The sequence below is a fragment of the Camponotus vicinus genome, unplaced genomic scaffold, assembly GCF_025532165.1.
Source record: "Camponotus vicinus isolate PSW18456_S1 unplaced genomic scaffold, iyCamVici1.0 SCAF_5, whole genome shotgun sequence".
Lineage (NCBI taxonomy): Eukaryota > Metazoa > Arthropoda > Insecta > Hymenoptera > Formicidae > Camponotus > Camponotus vicinus.
The window spans coordinates 633,359-654,508 of NW_028141977.1; the positions used below are offsets into that span (position 1 = coordinate 633,359).

A 21,150-nucleotide genomic window follows, 5' to 3' on the forward strand; every position below is an offset into this window, starting at 1 on the left:
GCAAAATTTACAACATACTTTACAGTCGTATGTAAAGCGACCTGTAGCAATCTATTTTACAAGAACTTCGTCGACACCGAGCGCGAGATAGGAAATACGTGTCAAAGGCCGTCCCTGACCGCTCGACGCTGGCGTGTGGATAGCCGTTGGCGTGCACAGCGCAGAAATTGACGGTTAAGAAAGCCAGGCTAAATCATATCCTGTCATAATTGCTCACAGTTTAACCTAATTCCTGCTTACGGCCCACGCGGCCACCTACCAGGTAGATTCAAGAATATCGCGAGCGACGAGAAAGCGTCCATTACACACGTGTCCTGCACTGAAAGCATTTGTATATATCACAGATTATAATTAATTAGAAAAGGTAGGAATTTTCATATATGATTTCCATTGCGAAAATTATCATTTACTTGATAAAAAATATGATAATAACTAATTTATCTAACTGACATGAATTGTTAAATCTCGATTCGGGCCATAAATATATTTCTGATGTCGCATGAAAATCTAAGGCGCAACTTCTACGAGCGAGCGACGCTTCGGGAGGGTAAGTCTATCAAATCCCCTTGTTCTGGTTGCGTTCTCGCGAGCTCTCCTCGAACGCAGACAATCGGACGGCAGGACAAAGGCGCTGATTAAAAAAAGGAGGGTTTAATCCTTGGATGCAGTTGGTCGTAGGGTAGATAGGTAGGTAGGTAGGTAGGTAGGTTGTTAGGTTGCCAAGCGACAAACCGTGCGTTGACCTACCCCATCGTTCGTCACGAGTATAACATGTACATCACTAGTGCGTCGTGTACGTTGTCATGGATACTGCGTATCCCTGCAGCTGGCAAATGATCATCTTCTGTTATTAGTATATGCTATTATTAATCTTTTCATATCGGCATAATACTGTTTGAATAAAGATATCTTTTCGTTGTTTTATAAGCGAAAAATAGCAATTTTTCCACATGTATTTATTTTATAATTTAATATAAGTGTAATAAAAAGTTTTCTATAAATTAATATAATTTTCTATCACACGAGAAGGTTCGTTTATATAATATTATACAAAATTAAAATAATATTATACAAATAATAATATTATTAAAATAATATTATACAAATAAATTAAAATAATATTATACAAAATTAAAATAATATTATACAAATAAACGAATATTAATCCGCCACTTTAATCAAAAAAGATTTTAACTGCCTGGATAGAATGAAACGAACTTCCATTCCGCAAGAAACGATCCCAAAGTACACCGCGAATTTCCATTATGAGTGCTTGTCGAATCCATCTCCACTCTATCAATAGTACCATCGCTTTTGCATTCGCCTCGACGTAGCTTTTCGCGGCTTCGTGACGTACAACGTCGGCTGAAGAAGACATGCACTCGTTAGATTCGCGAAATTCCGTTGCACTTGATGCAATTTATTGGGGATGCCCAGATCGACTAAACCTCATACGAGCTAATTGATCGATTCGCTCGTCGAAAATCATTCCTGGCCATCCTTCTCCCCCTTTCCCTCTTCCGCAGTTTCAAAATCTTGCCGACGCGTCCCTCTCCACCCCCGCCATGCACTCGCCGATGCAATGCCACTCTCCTCCCCTGTCTCCTCTGCCCCGTTCCTGTTTCACCCAGCCAGACACGTGGATATAGCCACGGTCGTATATCGTATAATGCAGCAGACTACCGGTCCGCCGGTCGTAAACCGGGTGCAACGGCACTCTGAGTACCGCGACTCCCGCCGCGTCACCGACGGTTATCGGCATTAGATTATCCGCCGCCTAGCCTTATCCTGGCCCAGGAATTCTTAGAGGCCACGAAAATAATTGAAAGTGTGCGTTAGAGTGATATAAATGTAGATAAAACCATCGCGAGCACGATGTTCCGCGGAGCCCGGGGGAGAGATTATTTTCCAGACAGAGAAACGGTAGAATTTTTTCGTTAAATCGTGCTTGATTTTCAAGAGGGAGTCGACGAGGTAAAAGAAAGTAAGAATGACCTTCACATTGTGTTCCACATCGATACTTTGAAAATAAAATATTATATAGAATATTCTATTACGTCCCCTTTTTTTATACAGGGTGTTTCTTAACAGGCGACAAATTTTAGGAGATGATTCTTTGTCGAAAATTAAGGGGGGTTTTTCATATAAACATTAAAAGATTCTAGTAAAAAATACTAATAAATAACCTTTTTATTAGTAGAAAATATCCATCTAATTTCATTTCTTCAACTTGTTCCAAATTTGAGAAAAAAATAAAAACCTAATTTTTACCCCCATTTTTGGAGGAGTATATGTTTATATAAAAAACCCCCTTAATTTTCGACAAAGAATCATCTCCTAAAATTTTTCGCACTTATTAAGAAACACCCTGCAAAAAATGTCATTCTTAATTCTTATACTATGACGATTATAACATGTGACTGTTCTTTTGTCTCGAAATAAAAACACCTGTATATTTATGTAGATGTAGAGAGTTGCGTGAGATTATTATAAAAATTACATGTAGAATATTATTTGCAATGCTTTTATTATAATGCCAGCGGAATAACGAGAAACTGTAATGCTGATTAATCCATACGCTGTAGATTAATTAACAGAGCGCGTTTTTATTCCTTACGACTTGTTGCATATGCAACATATCATTTTCCATTTGTCTGCGAATCAACATGCGGTAATCGTTGCTTTGAAAAGAGTGGCTACTAAAAATCTATTACTCGTATCCTATATAAATGTATATTTTATGAATCACACATAAATATATATTGTTATATATTTATTTTTATTTATAAAAGCGACGAGTGTTTCATGATAAAAACCATTCAGATCGTATCTCGTTTAAAATTTGATATCGAGTCAAACTTTATTATCTATCGTACGACCGATAACGCGTTATTCTTTTATACTTTGTAAATATAAAATCCACAAAGAAATCGAGATGCATTTAGATATATTTATACAGCTGCAGTTGCGGCAAAAGAACAAACTATAACCACTACTACCACAACTATAACCAGTACTTTAGTCGATATTATGTCCAAAGAGTCTCTCTATGACTGCGTTCCACATGTTCATGTATGTTTTTCAAAATACATTTATGTTAAAGAAAGTGTCATGATACAGATGTGACATGTGTTATTGATTATTTTATAGTTTGAATATTTTCTACGCAGAATAAAATTATAAAAGTTGTTAAGATTCTAGTCTAAATTATCAGTTTTAATTATTTTTCATCTGCTAGAATTATATTTTGTTTTGTGAATAGATTGTAAGGAAAATTGTTTTTCTCTTTTACATTTCATTTGATATAATTATTTTATCATTTTATTGCTTAATTTTCATCAAATTTCATACACAAAGAGATCAATTTAAGAGATGTGTTGTATCATGCGAGATAACAGAACGGAGTGAGACACAATCAGATACCGAGCATGATCAAATATCCCTTAGTTTACATAGTAAAAGTTATCTTTTCAGTGTCGTATGGTTCAGTGTCGTAAATAGTGAAAAAAAATTCCTTTATTAACGTGGAATTACGATGAAATTATGAGATTCATTATAACATTTATTAATGAGGAAAAAAAAAATTTTATCAAGTTAAAAATTATATTTTTCGAGCATGTACTTTTGTTTGATACACGTTACAAATAATATTTTAAATTTCGATCTTTTCTATTATATTGACCTAATAGCGGTATAAACTATATATCTAATGTATTTCAAAAAGATGTAATTTAAAAAAAAGGTTTAATATTTTGCATAAATCATGCATTGAAAATGTATCAATAATTAAAAAAATCCGTCCAGGAAATACAACTATAAATACGGAATATAATTTGACAATTTGCACGCGATAATTATGAAAATATTTTAAATATAAATAAATTATAAGTAAATTACTAGTTTCGCAAAGGATATAACCAATGGATAACGGCAAAGAAAATTAAAGTATTTCAAAGAATATGGAATGGATGGAATGAAAGATGCTTTTGCCCGACTGTGCTCTCTATTCTCCCCCACGATGAATCCCGACAATGCTTAACACCTCGTAGCAGGAGGATGTCCCGCGCGCGTTCGGGATCCTAATTAATTAGCGTCCCTCGTTCTCGCACGTACGATACAGTGGCTCGCGCGGGTGCGCGCCCCCGCATGGCACAACGAAGGTTGGCTGTGTATGTACATGCACGCTCAGTTTTGAGGGTCACGTTCACAGGCGCGGCGCACAGCATCCCCCGTGACGCCGTCGCCGCCGTCGTCGATTCGGTGGTTGCGCGAGGTCCGGGCGAGGGACGCGAGACTCGACTCGAGGGAAAGGGGTGAGGGGTTGAGGGGGAAAACGAGAGGGGGAGAGAGTGTAAAAAGGAGAGAAAGAGAGACAGAGAGAGAAGAATGGAGGAAGGGTTTTCGTCGAGTGGCCGGGGGCAGGGTGCCGGCGGCGGGGGATGCAAGGGAGCGCGGATGCACAGCTGAGCCGTCGTCGGTCGATGCAACTGCACGCGTACCCCTCCAAACGCTCGACGCTTGCACTCGCATCCCCTCCTCCTCTTTCGCGTGTCCCCTTCCTCTGCCGCTCTCGTTCTTTCCTCGCGCCCCTACCGATCTTCGGTCATCTCTCTCTCTCTCTCTCTTCTGTTCCTCGCTCCGCAACCCCGCCCGTCTTGTTATCCCTCCATTCTCGTTACCCCCGGTCAATGACCTCCGCGTGAGGTAACGCATCGCAACGTCGACTACTCTCTCTCTCTCTCTCTCTCTCTCGATGTATCCCGTTCCCTCAATCTCCCACCTCGTGTCCTTCTCTCGTTCACTCCCTTGTGCATTCCGCACCCGCTTTGCTTCCTCCCCCAACAGTGCAGTTTGTTTACATCGGTGCGGGACTTTTAATCGCGATCGATTCATCATAGTCCTCGCGCGAGAGTCCGAACGATTAATTAACGTAGCCGCGAATCTTCCGAAAGAGGCACAGCGAGAAGAGATGAAACGGGAGGGTGCGCTCGGAGAAATTAAACGGCGGGCCGAGAGCGTTGGCGGAGGAGAGGAAGCTGTCGCCAGGGTCGCGGCTAATGTTGTCGAAGTTCTAGTTCGTGACCTGGGAGCAGGTGCCGCGCTCGCGTATCCCCGCTCCCTCCCCCTCCTTCTCTTCGACCGCTCAAGTTTCGACGGCCGCTTAAATTCTCTGTCAGTGCGGCTAACGAGATTAGGCGAATTAATTCGGGATGATTAATTGGTCCGCGCATGATATCGGACCTACATCACGTTGAATAATCGCGAGGAAACTCGCGTGCATTTTAACGCAGTGGCTTAGCAAACTGACCACGTTGATGGACTCTGCATCACGGTGAGTCTGTACTGAATCATCAATGACGTCTTTATATCGACGAGAAAAAAAGTGAGGGCAAGAAGGAAGAACAAATAAAATAAAGAAGAAGCGAGAAGTTATTTAAAATAATAAACGATGCCATACGAGAAACTAGAGAAGCGGGATAAATATTATTTATTTAGGTATTTTAAAATATTTGAAATTATACGCTCTGGAACAGTTTCAACATGAGGCGCTTGTAACGCGAAAATTCACATTGTTTTCCAATTAAAATTAATGGATTGCGTTTCGTTCATCGCAATATATGGCAAATTATGCGGTTCCGGGACGCTTTATTAAACGCTATCTATTTGGCCCAACAGATGCATTGTTAAAAAATTTATCGCGAGCAATGATTATTTATATCACAATTAGAATTTGTTTACATTACACGCGTGTTTCGCATTTTCTCGTGATAGTTTTCAGTAATTCTCAATTTGCTTGGCCAAATTAAATGATCAAATGATCGCGACTTCGACTCGATCGAAATATATTTTAATCGTCTCGGAAATTCATCTTGAAAATCGCACTATTACAATTGTGGTTGCAGGATCGATTCACAAGCGAAACGGAAAATGTAAAGCTTTCGTGCCTCAAGGCCGATGATATAGAAAGATATCGCAAATATGATATTCATCAAAATAGTGGCTCAACCTCGCCTTTGTACCTTTCCTCCTCCCATTGCGATCTCTTCCTTTTTCCCTCAGGATTCAAATAGTGGCTGAAGTCGCCGACTGCGGGAGAGGAGAAGTGCAATTGATGTCGGTAGAAGTATTCTCTCGGGACACGTCAATTTGGACACCTTTCTCGGTTCCTTGCCCTTCCTCTCTCCCTCGTGCTCCCTCTCGTCTTCACATTTCTTCCTCAGGCCTCCCACAGTCGAAATAATGCAATGGTGTTTTGTTTCATTCCGCATACCATTTTTCTCCGCGAGAGAAAGAAGAAAATTGCGTAAAGGAAGAAGAGATACAAAATGAACACAATTGTCTTAAAACTTCAAATATATTGAAGTGACGTACCTAATGCAACAAAATTTTCAGGATACTAAAAAATTTCTTTTGCTTGAATTTAATTTTTTAGGAAGAAGAAGAAACGAAATGAAAATTAAAAAATATGTATCTACATGTAAATAGCTTCTATTTTTGAAGTTTAGAAATTAATTGACTCATTTTTGAGGGAAAAAGAGAGACTGCTTGGCAATTATATGTCTATTAGGCATGTATTTTCAAGCCTTAGCGTTAGAAAGCATTCGAAAGATCCTTATAATCCACGGTACTTCAAAAAATAGTTGTACAAAGTTAGGTGACGACGAATCGAGTCTGACCACTTCAACGTCGACCAATAAGGTAACGGATAGAGCCGTTACGTATCAGCCTGAGGCGATAACGTCCCGGCAAACGATTATACTCTGTATTGGATTACGTTACGATTTAATATGGAGAGAGAGCAGATAACTGGCCGCGGGCGACCGCGTATCGCGAATCATGGCGACCGACCAGGCGGGAGAGATTGGAAAAGTCTTAGGGGATGTTGAGACTTACCGAGACTTGTCTAACAATAAGCTCTCAACAATGCATATAAAACGTTGAGAGCTCTTAAGCTTTTTCAATAACATCTTTGAATATCGTAAAAGAAATAAGAAGCTTGGCTCAGGAATTTATTCGATTTTCGATACATTTATTTAATCGGCGATATATTTAATTAATCGTTATATTTAATTATATGTTGAGAGAAAAAAATAGAAATCAATTATAATATTGTAATTCTACGATCAAACGTCAAAGTAGATTGAATAATCTGAATCATATATGAATTTAATTAGAAGATATGCAATTAAAATTAATAAAGTTTCTTTTGACGGATTCAAGTACGCAGAGTTTTCGCTTTAAATTTGCCGTATAATGAAAATTTACTTTATATTATTTCTATTAATTTGGAAGATTTTATTATAGAATGAAAAAATAAACTTTAATTAAATAAGATTATTTTTATAATAAGGTTTTTTTCACGGTTTCTAAATTTTACATGCACGGAAAATCTTTATGGGTGAGAAATATATATCTGACACGTCTTTCTCAAAATCGCAAGTAATATGGTTTTAAACAATCCCATATACGCAATTATGCAAATGTAATTTCTTAAAAAATAGAACTGAAAAATTCTCATCCGAGTAAAAAGAATATTAAACTTATACAATGAAAACATCATGAATTGCGTGCGCGCAGTTGCGTGTCAATGTATCATATTTATATTTTAAGTACAATGGTTTAAAAAGAATTAGATGTTATTATATTGAATACGTGCGTCGATGCAATAAAAAAACTTTCGGAGATATCGTTTAATATAAATTAATATATATCTTTAACACATGGTGCGCAATTTATAATTTTTATAGCATTTTTTTTCACTTATATTTTTTGTATCAATAGGCAATCTCTCGAAAAAAAACAGGAGAAGAAAATAGAGAGAATATAATTGTTATTCATTTTTCATTTCACTGCAATAATGCAACAAAATATTATTCATTCATTCATCCTATGAATACTTCTCGATTTTTATTCAGTTTTCGATTTATTCTCATTTTTATCAGTTACTATATAATTGCCATTACATCATTTTTTTTTCTATGAGTAAAAAAAGATGTGAACGTAAATAACGATACTAGCATCGCAAAATCTTACTAAAATGAATGATTATTGTCTAATGAAAAGCTTCAATATGCAAAAGAAAATATAATTGTATAATCATTCCTTCTTTCTTTTATTAAATTTTCACTAATGTTAACGATGATTTTAATGAATTAAAAAAAAAGAATATCGATATTATATGATATATAATTGAAATCTTAGATTTGAAAATTAATTTTAATTTTTGTTATGCAATTTCAGTCGTAAATAGTCATTAAGTAGTCATTCTACTTAAAGATAACAAGATAATATTTTTTTTCATGCAGCATTAATTGTTCGAAAATGAAAAAATGTCTATTAATTCATGTTACATCAATTTCACAGTTAATTACAAGTATTTTTGATTATTACATAAGTTTATAACAAGAAATAATAGCAATCCTCTGGAGATCTCGGATACCAAGAGAGAGGTTAAGTTTCCTCAATGTTGCCCTTGGGTGGCATTCTTTCCAAGAGCACGAAGAGCAAGCTTTGCTAGGCGGTTCAAGTTTTTCTCTCTTCTTGTGCTTTTTCATAAATAATTTTATATAGCCACAGCTGGCGATTAACTTGGTGGAATCTCACTTTATGGAATTTTCTTGGGCTTTAGTTGGAAATTGAAACAGTCTACAAATAATCCGTTTTAATCCTCATCATTTACTATGCAAAAAATATTGTTTTACAATATTGTTTCAAGCAATTTTCACAAATTAGGAAAAACGTGTTATAGAATGATCAATCGTTTATAAATAAACGCGTTATTTTTGCAGTCATGCAAAGTAATACAATTATTTTTAAGGAACCAGCTTTGATTATATTATTAATCTTGAACTTCCATTGATATTTGAATCACAAGTAGTAGCAAGAGAAATGTTTTTATACACAACGAATAGATAAAATTATGTAAACATTTGTCCCATCGTAATTTGCAATTACTCTATCCGCAATTTATCTTGTCGCAAAATGTTTATAATGTCGAAATAGATATTAATCGAGCTGTTAATTCCACACGGGCAAGTGCATCAACTTTCAGCGAATCCGCGAAAGCCTCTGAAACTTTGCGAATCTACTCGTTGAGTCGACAAAGCGACGAAAGCAAAAAAATTGGAGAGAGAGAAATTCCTGTTATTTGAAGCCGACGGTTGTTGTCGGTCCTCGCTGCCAAAAAACAAGAAAGAAACCAACCGTTGCTCTTCCTTTTCCTCCTCGTCTCTTCCTGAAGGTACCTCTCACGTATATTCTATCCAGATCTTCCATGACCATCCGCAAGCTGTCCTCTTTTCTCGTTCACTGATTCTCCCGCAATCTCTTCTATCCTCTCCACCTTATTTTTCCTCGTCCCGCGAGGTTCTTCGATTGACGAGTTCCGAAGAGAGGAGCGACCGGAGCAAGGACAAACAGAAGAATACGTATTTGGCGAGGGAGAAGGGGCGCGGAAGGCAGGAGATGACGAGGAAAGGCGCCAGGAGAGGAATCGGAGAGAGATAGATAAACGAGAAGGCAAAGTCTACGATACGGCTGAAGGGGTTGAGAGGCGAAGAACGCGTGAGAGAAGTGACGGCAGCAGAGGAGGTGGAGGAGAGCCGGCCTCGCGGTGTGCATTGAACCCAGGCCGGTATCGAGCCAAACGACCTACCCACCCAACCCGACAGCCGCCCCTATCTCGCTGGTTCAGGGGGGCGCGTATCCCCCGTATGTAGGTAGGGTACGTAGTGCACATCGAGAGGCTGCTCCGCACCGCGGAGCCTGTGATGTGTCGCTGCCACCGCCGTTACACGAGAGCCCGGACCTGCCACAAGCAAAGTCGCAGTGCGCAGCCGGGGAGTGTTTACCATCGAGGCGCATGCGCCTCGCGCGACCCGCAACCCCCTGAACCAGCGATTCATGTTCGCTCTCGCGAGGGCATAGTGGGGAGGGTAACATTGGAGGTGGTGATCGTGGCAGAGACCGTGGGGAAAGGGACGACGGACACAAAAGGGGGAGGGAGGGCGAGGACGAGAGGGAGAGAGAGAGAGAGAGGGACAGAGAAGGAAGCGGAAAATGCTAGCGGCCGTTATATCGGATACGAGGAGCAGAGAGGAGGAGGGCGAAGGTGCAACCACCGTGTCGGAGGCGTAGTGGAGGGGGGAGAGGAAGAAGGGAGGCGAGGGAAACAGCGCGCTAACCCACGTGGTGGGACCGGGCGGGCGAGTGCAACCGAGAGAGGTGCATTCCAGGTGGGGAATTCCCCTCGCCGATGTTTTTATAGCGCGTAACCTACACCCTGCGTCGCCCGCCGACCGACGACGACTGCACACGGCCGCTCGGCCGCCCGCGGCGGGAGAGAAAGTGCAGCGGATGCGGCGACACTGGAGCCGGAGCGAGGGTCGAGCGATTAATGATCGTTCGACGCGCCGTACCCCGAATGCACGAGTCACCAAGATTTCGAGAGAGATTTCTCTCCGCGATATCTCCTCGCGCTTGGCGAGATGTACCATCGATATCTAAAGCGATCCTGAATATTTTCGGGCGAATAAACAATAAGAATACACCTTTGAAAGTAGTAAAAAATGAAGAGGAATAGTTTAATTCACTTTCTCTTTCTCTCTAATAATAGTAAAATTATTCTTATTTAAAAAAATGTAGATTGTTTTGCATTCGATAAAAAAAATTGAAAGAATTATATTCATATATTTTAAAGATATTTGGGAAAGAGAAAGAAATATATTAATATATTTGAATTTTATATCATTATTTATGAAATAATCAAACAGATCTTATAATCATAGACTTTATTCAGGCAAATTTGTGCTCAATTCTCCTTGTTCAAAAATTTTTAATGTATGAGGAGAACAATATTTGTAAATAAAATTATTAGCAGGTAATAATATTAGATGAGAAATTTACTCGAAAAAAATTGTCATGAGAGGGACGTAAAAAATGGAAAAATTTCCTTGTTACATCGCGATTGATTACGCAATCAAGTATTTTGCGCGATTGCTGGCATTCGAGATAACGAGTCAAACGGTGACAAATGAGTCCCGCGATACGGTGTTTGTAAGCGAGATAGGTAAGCGAGAATTTCACAGAGCAACAAGCGAACAATGATTTATAAAAATCCGGAATCACGGAATACGATGATTTCAACAAGATTGACGCTTTTCTAAAATCTAACGTAGTGTATGTGAGCGCAGTTCAATATACACATGTCAAACGAGTTTTCCTAGATTACGGCCTTTGAGGCTTACGTTCAAGGTAAAACTAGCTTGACTGTGCCTTATCGTTTCTGCACATCGCTGCATAATGCACGGTTTGCTTGTGCAACGAAGCGTAAAATCATTGACGACAGCGCGAGATCGAATGCCAATCAATATTACTTGTATGGACAACAAGTAATATATACACAATTAAATTTTTATTAGATGATTAGAGATTATATATATTTGATGCTAACCAGACTTTGCTGCAATAATTAAAAATATTTATATATTATTTTTCTTGAAAATTTTGTGCGATTAAATATATGTATCTCTACATAATTTGACAAATTATTTTTTAATTTAAGATAATAACTGTTTTTGATCTTGATTAATTAATTTATACTTGTAAATTTTAAAAATCATTAAGCGAAATTGTAGTCGTGTGAAAAGTTTTCGAAGAACGGAAATATCAGTAGTAAAATGTAGCAATGGTCAGACAGCGAGTTTGCGATGTAAATTTAATCTTTCTAGAATGATTACAATTTTAAATGTTACTGTGTCTTGTTTCAAATTAAAGATATTTGCTTTGAAAATATTGATTATTTCAATGTAACGTAAAATATTCCTGTGGAATATTCTATGACGTAAATAATATAATGGAAATCAAGAAATTGGAACAATTTCATGTGGTTGCGATGAGATATATTCAGTAAATAATGAAAATTATGGATATCGATTTGTGTCCGGGTGCTATGATTATTACCTTGATTTAATTATCAAACAAATTATTCGGAGAAATCGTAGCCTCAGAATGACACTTTTAAAATTTCACTACGAAGAATTCAAGTATGAAATATCCTACGTTTCGAAATCATCGAATATCTTTTTAATTGCAGATTTTTTAACAAACTTTAAAATCATATTTTTTTCACAAGAGTGTCGAGGCATTTTGATTAAAAACACCAGGAGCTTTTGACGTATTAAGCTTCACAGAAGAAGAGAAATATATAAATAATGAAATTATATATTTCAAGCAACTTTCAACAGAATTTTAATGTAAAAAGCTCGTTATCAAAAAGATGTACACATAAAGAAATAAAATGCGACCTCGATATTTTCATCGAGAAAAAAAAAATCTCTAAATCGACGAGAGGCGGATGATTACAGGACAATCCGTGCAGCACGCAATTCTCGAATCGTGAGCGAGCGAGAAAAAAATCGAGAAAGAGCAGCGCGTTTGAGCGCGGCCGCTGAAAACAAGGCGCGGTTACGTAATGCAACTCGCCGCGCGCGCAGTCCGACGACCTTCCTCTATGGAAAGGATGGATCTGAAATAGCAACGACCCGAATATGGGTCAGCATGCATTGTGGCGCGACTCTCCTCACGCAGAGCGCCGCGCCGCCGCATCGATGTGGAGAGGAGGCGGCTTTTACGCTCACGAAAATAGACACTTTATCAGACCGGCTTCTCTCTAGCCAACTCCACTTGCAGGATTATAACCGTGCCATTTGAATTGCTCCTCGTTACCGCAATGCCACTCCCTCTACACACCCGATGATATCGCATGAATCTTTAGAAATGGAATCTCTCCAACTCGAATTGAGCAACTGGAATCGATCCGCACGATGCTAATTCTCGACATACTTTTATCGAGAAAAATCCCTTTTCCGTCTCTTCATCAATTTATATAATATTCTTTTAATGCTTGGAGCGTTTTGCTGAATATTTACTGGGATATTTATATCAATAATAATTTTCAAATACTTCTATGATATGACAATGCAAAACAACATTTTAAATTAACCTTCCATTTTTTCATGCTAATATATCTTGATAAAAATATGTATTGAAATGATTGTAAAATTTTATTCTGTGAATTAATTCACTTTCATTATTTCTTGTTTTTATCATTTTAAATGATTATTTTTATATGAAAAATAATCTTCCTAAATATATTTTCATTCTTAACTTTCTGATTAAGATATGCTAAATATCCCATTTGTTATCTCTTTAATTTATTCATTTCTGATTAAGATATTCTAAAAATCCCGTTTGTTATCTTTTTAATTTACTCACTCTAGAAAAATGAGGGAGATATAAAAGCACACTTCTTTTTTTATAAATAAATGAATTTAAGAGCTGGTATACGCGATACAAAACTTTGTGAATGCGATTCTCAAGATCGAGAAGTATCATAGATCTTATTCATCGGTACCTTGCATCTCTTTTTTGACCTTCAAGATCGTTTATATAACGGAAGAAGCTTATTTATGGGCACAGTCCGCGGATAGAAAGGTTTCTTAAAAGAGCTCCAATACGAAGTACAGCAAAGTGTGAGAGTAAAAAAAGGATAAAAGAAGGAAGCGAAGATTTGAAAAGGCAGGAGAGAGAAGCAGAAAAAAAGAGATGAAATGTGTGCAATATAAATGCAATATAAATGCAATATAAATGTACTAATTAAAATAGGTCATAAAATATTTATATATTTATCGTATTTATTTGAGTTTCATCGATTTGCATTAATAGATTCATCTTTATACATTATTTAAAACATCAATTCATTGAGTACAAAATGTGCTCTATTCTTTTAGGTAGAAAAGATTGCAGGTAAATAAATATCCTCTTCAGCATATCTGTAATATCAATCTGTATTCGATAATAATTTGCCTTGCAAAAAAAATTATTTTAATCTTTTTAGATAAAAATTTAAATAAAAATCCGCATTAAATATAAGAATGTGTACAGATTGCAAGTAATTGTATTTTATGAATTTTAGAATTTTTGTAATTTGACATAAGAACATATATATCCACAATAATTTGCAAAAGTCATCTTGATTAATTGTCCATTATGAAATCTTGTTCAAAATAATGCTGATACTCCATTAGACGTTTCACCGACCGGACAACTTTCGCGAGTATTAGTCACGTATTATTCGCAAAGCTAGGATTTAGACGGCGCTAAAAGCATAGTGTGGCGTAGTAGCTCGCTCCATGTTTAGCAAGTTCACCGCCGGTATTACAAGTAAGCGCGGTAAGTTCCGTCTACGTCAAGGAAAACGCGGAAACAAGCAAATGGGAAACGCGACAGAATTATCCGAACGCGAGGAGCAAGCCACTTCTCTCTCGTTCCCCTTCCTCATCTTTTTGCCTCCCGTTGATGACGCACGATCTATGACCCCCTTTAATTGTCTCGGCGATGTCTCATTCGAAAAAGACATTCGAGAGAGCAGCTCATAAATTATTGATGCATGACCTTTTCATCTGTCGCGTATTGTTCAAAGGGACACTCGTACTTCCATGTCCGGTTCGTTTCGATTCTACGACCTACATACTTTCTTTTCTCAAGAAAATTCCCATTCGAGGTACAAGTCCCCGAGCCGGGGTTGGTGCCGGATATCGTAGCACGACTGAGCTGCCAGGTACAAAGCATTCGCGAAGTGGTACTTAAGTAAAGAAGCGAAAGTAAAAGGGAGATGGCTCGATGAGAGATGAAGAAGGACGAGGAGAAGAAGGGAATAAAAATACGATGAGATAGTAGAGCGATGACGGTGGTGGTTGCTTGGGGTAGGTCGATCTATTTTTATGCATGCGCGGCTTATTGCGTTTACCTCGATTAACGCATTAACCGTTACGTCGATCATCCGTGACCGGAACGATGTCGTTAACATTACATCGCGTATATATACAGTGTCCTAGAACCCCCGATCCGATGTTTACGAGGTAGTCTTTGGCGAATCGCTGAATCGCAATTCAATCGGTTTAATCGAAGACATAAATAGGGGCGAAAATATTAAACTTCTAATCACCGCAGAAAAAATTTATGGAACACTGCAGGGAATAAATTAATTATGCGATACCAAAAAGTTGAACCTCGTCAATTATATCGAATGAAAATTTGCAATTAAAGATAGATGGCAGCAAAATTTACATAATTTTATTATTCTAATGAAAATCGAATTTCAAGGATCAAGAAAGTTCCCATTTAAATAATCTGGTGATTCCATCGAAATATCGATCGCGCGTTGTCGCGTAAACGGTTCACCAACAATCAGCTACGAATGATGGAGAGAAAATAACGTTGCGGCACGAATAGATGGAGAGCGAAAGAGACAAAAATAGAAAGAGAGGATAGGCAGGCGAAGAGGGCCGCATGAATGTCGACGTGAGGGACGCCAAGACTCCAAGAGAAGGGTATCGGAATATCGCGAAGAAGAAAGAGAAAAACGGACGAAGAATGGTGAGAGGAGAGAGGAGAAAGGGGGGAGGGATATTGGGGTAGGTCGGACGAAAGCACGAAGAGAGCGCATCGCGCCTGACGTACGTAAGCGAAGAGGGAGGGGGAGGAAAGGAAGGGTAAAGAGGAGGAGGAGGAGAAATTGGATGGGGGAACTCGCGGTGGAAAGAGAGAGGAAAAAACGGGGAGGAGATGAGAACAAGAAGATAGAGGAGGAGACGTCTGAGGAAGAAAGAGAGAGAGATACGCAGAGGGTGCGGGACGGTGGATGAAGGAGATGAAGAGGAGAGCCGGCCCTCCGTGGAGGGTTGCGGCTTTCGCTTTGCCGTGCGAGGCCGGCGTTCCTCAACCTTTGCCCCAGAATGCCCCTAGTAATGCCGATATGCGACGCTTTCGAACCCGTTAATCGCGCTGCTCGCAATTTCGACACGGCCGTACATCACACAATGCGTCGAGAATCCCGGCATCGTCGCAACGTGCGCGATTTAGGACCATTCGCGGATATTTATGTCATGAGCTTCGAATGTAAATTCGTCCCTCTGCCATGTTTCCGGGGTCGCGTCCCATTTCAACGAAATTCGCGACTCACTTTTAAGATGCGTGTCTCACACACATAACGTTCAATTTCACTTAGTCTGTATCATTTAGTCTGAATGTGAATTTTTGTCGATAAGTTGTGCATTGTTATGTCCTATTTGGTTGAATCTGTACTCTTGAATATATGAATAGATTTAACCAAAAGAAAAAAATTTCGCGTATGTATCTCGCATTTATGATATATGCATAAGTATATAATACAAGAGTAAAACTTTTTTTTTTCATTTCAAGCATAACGTATCTTTAGAATCTTCCAAAAATTTTTGACAAGTTGCTATTATTGCTATATTTCGTTAATTTTTTTAATTACATAATAATTGCTAAATTACAAATAATAATCTTATGTAGTTTTTGCTTGGAAAATTTCGAGCAATTTATTTTATTAGATAAATATGAAATACGATTAATTAAATATTACGCGATTAATTGAAAGTTAACAAATGTTTAACAGTGTTATTTGTGCAACAAATATGTAAGCGAGATATCACGAAATCAAATTTCGGATACAACAAAATATTCATGACTTCACTTTCGAGAGTTTATTTCTCGCGCTTTTATTCGACGCTCTTGTAAATCGTATTTTATAAATTTTTTTTCTCCGAAACTTTATTTATTCGATAGCGTTTATACGCCGCAAATTTTTAATTGAAATATTATATTTAACATGACGTTACACTTCGTATAAACAGTCCGCGAATTTCAAGTGGTTCGCGCGCCAGGATATTTATGGCCGCATCAAACATAAACTTTCAGGAATGCTTCCGGTGTGCGCTTAACCGACTATTTTAATGATGTATGAATCAACTTCTTAATCCGCGATGAAATAACTTATTAATTAAAGGCTACATTACTATGTGTGCGTTTATACAACGACAAGAAATCATTTGTGAGAAAAAAAGAAATATCTTGAGATATTTAAGACATTTAAGACATTTGAGACTATTTTTTTATTCCTTTAAATTATATTCTCTTTTCCGTAATCTTTTTCTGAAATTTCTAATTCGGAATCTTTAAGTAAACTCTTATTAATATAAGAGAATAAATAGCAAAATAAGTAAACAACAAAAAACTTATCCTGTAGAAAAATTTATATGATAAAAGCAAATAATATAGCGTATTTTTATTTTATTGCAAACTTGATACACTCTTTGTAATTGTTACTACTTATTCTTCATCAATATTATAATTGAATCAGGTTCTATTATTTGCCATTATTTGCACGATAATGTATAAAATATTAAAGATAATCGTCTTTCGCGCGAATAAACATTATTAATTATAAAGTCATGTTGAGGGATAATTCAATTGCGCATGTGTATTTTAAAATGGACTTTATGTAGCTTTTAAAACAAATATGTATACGTGTAATATCGGCCGAATTTCATGAATATTTCGTTTTGAAGATATAACGACATAACGAACATCGACCGTTGAAATTTCCTCGTCAACAACGCATGGAAGCTTTAAAAGCTTCGTCCCGTTCGATCCTATTAAGAGTTTTAAGACTTTGTTACTAGCGTGATAAGGTCGCAAAGTCGATTAGCTACGTTTGCCAATTATAAGCCATTTACGTAAATATTGAGATCGCGAGAGAGAAAATTTACGCGTTTAATTATAATTTTCGCAAAGTTTCTTTTCACGAAACGAGATCTTTAACGATTCCTTAACACACTGGAATATTGCTTTAATTACAACGAGCAAAAGTTTTGGAGAAGCAATGTACTGGGCTTAATTTTGATATAATTTTTTTCTTTTTTTTTAAGACAAAATTTTATTGGATGAGTAACTAAAAAAATTGAGAAAAAAATTGAAGCCAATATCAGCGCATTTCATTGAAAGATACATGTAGAAATCGTTCAGATTCTCAATTGTACCCCCCTCTCTTGTAACACAGCCTTCCAAAAGTTTTGGGGTTATTCTCGATCGAAGATGACTGTGCGATCGTATCCATTTTATCTCGCTTCGCGAATTTGTTTGGCACGAATGTCGTATAGAAAATTCATGCCTTTGCAAAGCTCGCATGTGCGACTCACGTTCAAACTTCCTCTCAGTCGCATCGAAATAAACTCATCGATATATTTTCGCGCGTACAAAAGTCTTGTAGACTCCAGTCCTTGGAAAAAGGAAACAAAGAGCTGATAAAAATGTAAAATATATTTCTCACATCTCGAAATACCGGATTGATCCGTGAAACATGATGTAATTCATAAATAAAATTTCCGATTTCCGCGTGAAAGAAATTGTTCACCGAATAACTCTGCCGATTCTTCCGGTCGGATCTGATTATCTTTGCGGGCCCGTCAATCGTAGGCGCCATGTCGTTGCTATTATTATCATTGCCGATACCTATTCGTACGACAAATGCTAATGCCACCGCGAATTAGACCACGGTGCTCCTCCCATTCCGCTTGCATTCGCCTCCCTAGTTTCCCCCCTGGCTGGCGACAGCGCATACCCTCCCCCCCATCTGTCAGCGATCCGCTCTTCCGCTTGTGGAGCATAATTGCTATCGCAAACTGTGCACCGGGTTGTCCTTCGACCGACTGGTTGCATAACGAAATTGCGTCGAGCGCATGTTTCTTGGCGAACGAACCTCCGCGAATACGTGTCACGTGGACCATCGGTTTCATGTGCATGCGTACATGGTGCGTTTCAACTTTGATCATCGACCGACAAGCCTCGGGCGCATCCTATCCAGCTACTACGCGCTACTCGTTTTGCGAAATTTTCACGGACAATATTTAAGCAATATTTCAAGAACCTTAATGCCAAATTGCAGCTGAGAGAAAGAGGATTTTTATAAGAATTCACAATGATGAAAAAAAATCGTGAAACTAATTAAATATAAATTACGATAAGTATTATAATCAATGGTATACCTTACATTATTATTTTATTATTCTTATTATTATTATTAGTGACTTAATGGACGATAAATCATGCGAGGGAGTGTTAAGTCAAACACGTACATGCGGATTATGCAAGGTGACAGTGCTGTTTCTTCAGAAACTACGCATGTTTACGACACAAGAAATTGCAGCGTGCTTAATAATAGGAGTAAAAAATGTAACTACAGATATCGTTGAAGCGTTCTTGAAGCGAAAAATAAGGAATTTAGTAATACTAAGTACAACTGTGTCCATAAATGGTAACTACATGCATCAAATTATTAAATTGTTACAGAATGTTAACTCACCGATACGATGCGCAACGGCAGAATTGCAGTACACAAGGTTGATCTATAAAATGCAAATATATTCCAATTATATATATATAAAACAAAGTGCTCGAAATAATTAATATTACGAAAAAAATAATTGTGACGTGTAATGAATTTTACCATCTTTTAAAAACAAATATTTAATAGAATAAAATTACATAATTAAAAAAATATTCATGTATTATTTATGTATTATTTATAACATATATAGGTTTTTATGAAATATAATAAGTGAAAAGATATAATTTAATTTTTATATAACAGTGATATATTCTAAATTTCTTAAATAATATTGAAATATTATATACGTATCTATAAAAACACATCAATTATATATCACAAATATATATTATTAGAAATATTTAAAAAATTTTGAAATAAAAGGTCTATGGGATATTTTATACGCATTATATTGGATAATGTAAAATAAATCATTATCGCAGAGATAAAGGAGCAATTAGCAATTTTGCTATAAAACAAACATATAATAAACAAATTATATGTATAAAATATAAAATCTGCTCACCTTATGGTCGCATCGGCTAAAGTCTCCTCTTTTCTTGTTCGTTCTTTGTCGCTCCTTTATGGTATTCACAAGATATTTATGAAAACACTGTCAATTATGATCACGTGCGCACTAAGACACGATAGAATACAACAATCGTGCGGCTTTTTGCACGGCAATCACGCGCAACGCGTACCTTATTATATTATGACGGGAGAATAACGCAAAAACGATACAATATCCACTCGATAACTCCAGAATCGCGTGACGGAATTTACTTACTACGATATTACCTTTGTTGTTACGTTAGATTAGGCGTCTTATTAAAAAACAGTGCACGCTTGCATTTCAATGCAAGTTTACTATCTTGTGTTAAAATCATAAGTGAATAGATATAACTGCTATTATGTATCAAGAGAATATTAAAAAAATATATGATTCTTTTATTGTTGACTACTCGTACGATCAAATAAATCGCGGAAATCCATTGTAACAAACTAGCGTCAACTTTTTACTACATTGACAAGTATGTAAAAATGATCGCGCTTACTATTTAAATCCGTCACAATGGTAGAAAAATTGGAAAGTGAAATCGGCAACTTGATATTGCGCGATATCCCGATTATTCGCGCAAATTAATTATTCACGCGGATTGGTAATCGTTAATTTGTATTAATCGCGACAGATGATCGCGTATCGTGTAGCTCTTAATAAAATTACCGTGACCGTGTTCGATACGAACTACGATGACGTAGAGGTCGCCGCGCTGATGACAACAAAACGAGCGCCGAATTTTACGACGTATAACGCGCTTGTTGTTTACACGCGGTCGTCTTTGTTGTCACTCGTGCGGTGAGACTCGTGAGAGAAGGAGCCGTTCTGCGTGTATCATATAATGTTATCTCGAAATACGACGCGGTAAGTAATATCAAAAACGCGATTTTATTCCGGATAATTCATATTCGCGATTTGTTTAAGATATTCGGAATTTAATGAATGTGAAAGAGTCGTCAATCAGACCAATCAGATTTCTTACGCATCGCGAATTGTAAATATGCGAGTAATTTGATGCTAGGATTAATTAACGATTGTCGATCCATGTAATTATCATCTCTTGATCAACAATTAACTCGATTTGCGTGATATTGCGTGGTATCAAGATATTTCATATTTTATTTTCTAATTTTTCTCAACCAAAGTTTAAAAAAATTCTTTACAAAAGTTTGAATACAACATGGAACGGTTCTAAATTGTACGATGTTATAATGTAATTAATCAGTATAGTCATATCGTTTTAACACTTGTCTGTGTAGTTTGTGCGAGTTGTCAACAAAACTGACTCAGTTTCGAATATTTATTTTTAACTCTTATATTTATTCGCTTATATGACGTA

The 21,150-nt window shown here is 37.3% G+C and overlaps 1 protein-coding gene and 1 long non-coding RNA gene across 8 annotated transcripts in view; one reads left to right on the top strand and one right to left on the bottom strand.

Moving 5' to 3' along the window:
• The window catches only part of LOC145971361 (uncharacterized), a 157,611-nt gene that overhangs the window by 45,526 nt on the left and 90,935 nt on the right, over positions 1–21,150 (bottom strand). For both annotated transcript variants that reach the window (XR_014438863.1, XR_014438862.1), the window contains exon 3: positions 19,229–19,271. This is a non-coding gene — a long non-coding RNA (uncharacterized LOC145971361). The remainder of the gene's footprint in view (positions 1–19,228; positions 19,272–21,150) is intronic.
• The window catches only part of Hr4 (nuclear hormone receptor 4), a 168,645-nt gene that overhangs the window by 41,571 nt on the left and 105,924 nt on the right, over positions 1–21,150 (top strand). For 2 of the 6 annotated variants that reach the window (XM_083098909.1, XM_083098910.1), the window contains exon 3: positions 19,216–19,265. The exons of 2 other annotated variants lie outside the window; for them this stretch is intronic. In XM_083098909.1, coding sequence (XP_082955035.1) covers positions 19,216–19,265 — 50 coding nt within the window. Of the gene's footprint in view, positions 1–19,215; positions 19,266–20,286; positions 20,676–21,150 lie in introns of those variants that run through there. 2 more of the 6 variants (XM_083098912.1, XM_083098915.1) reach the window with 2 other exon arrangements.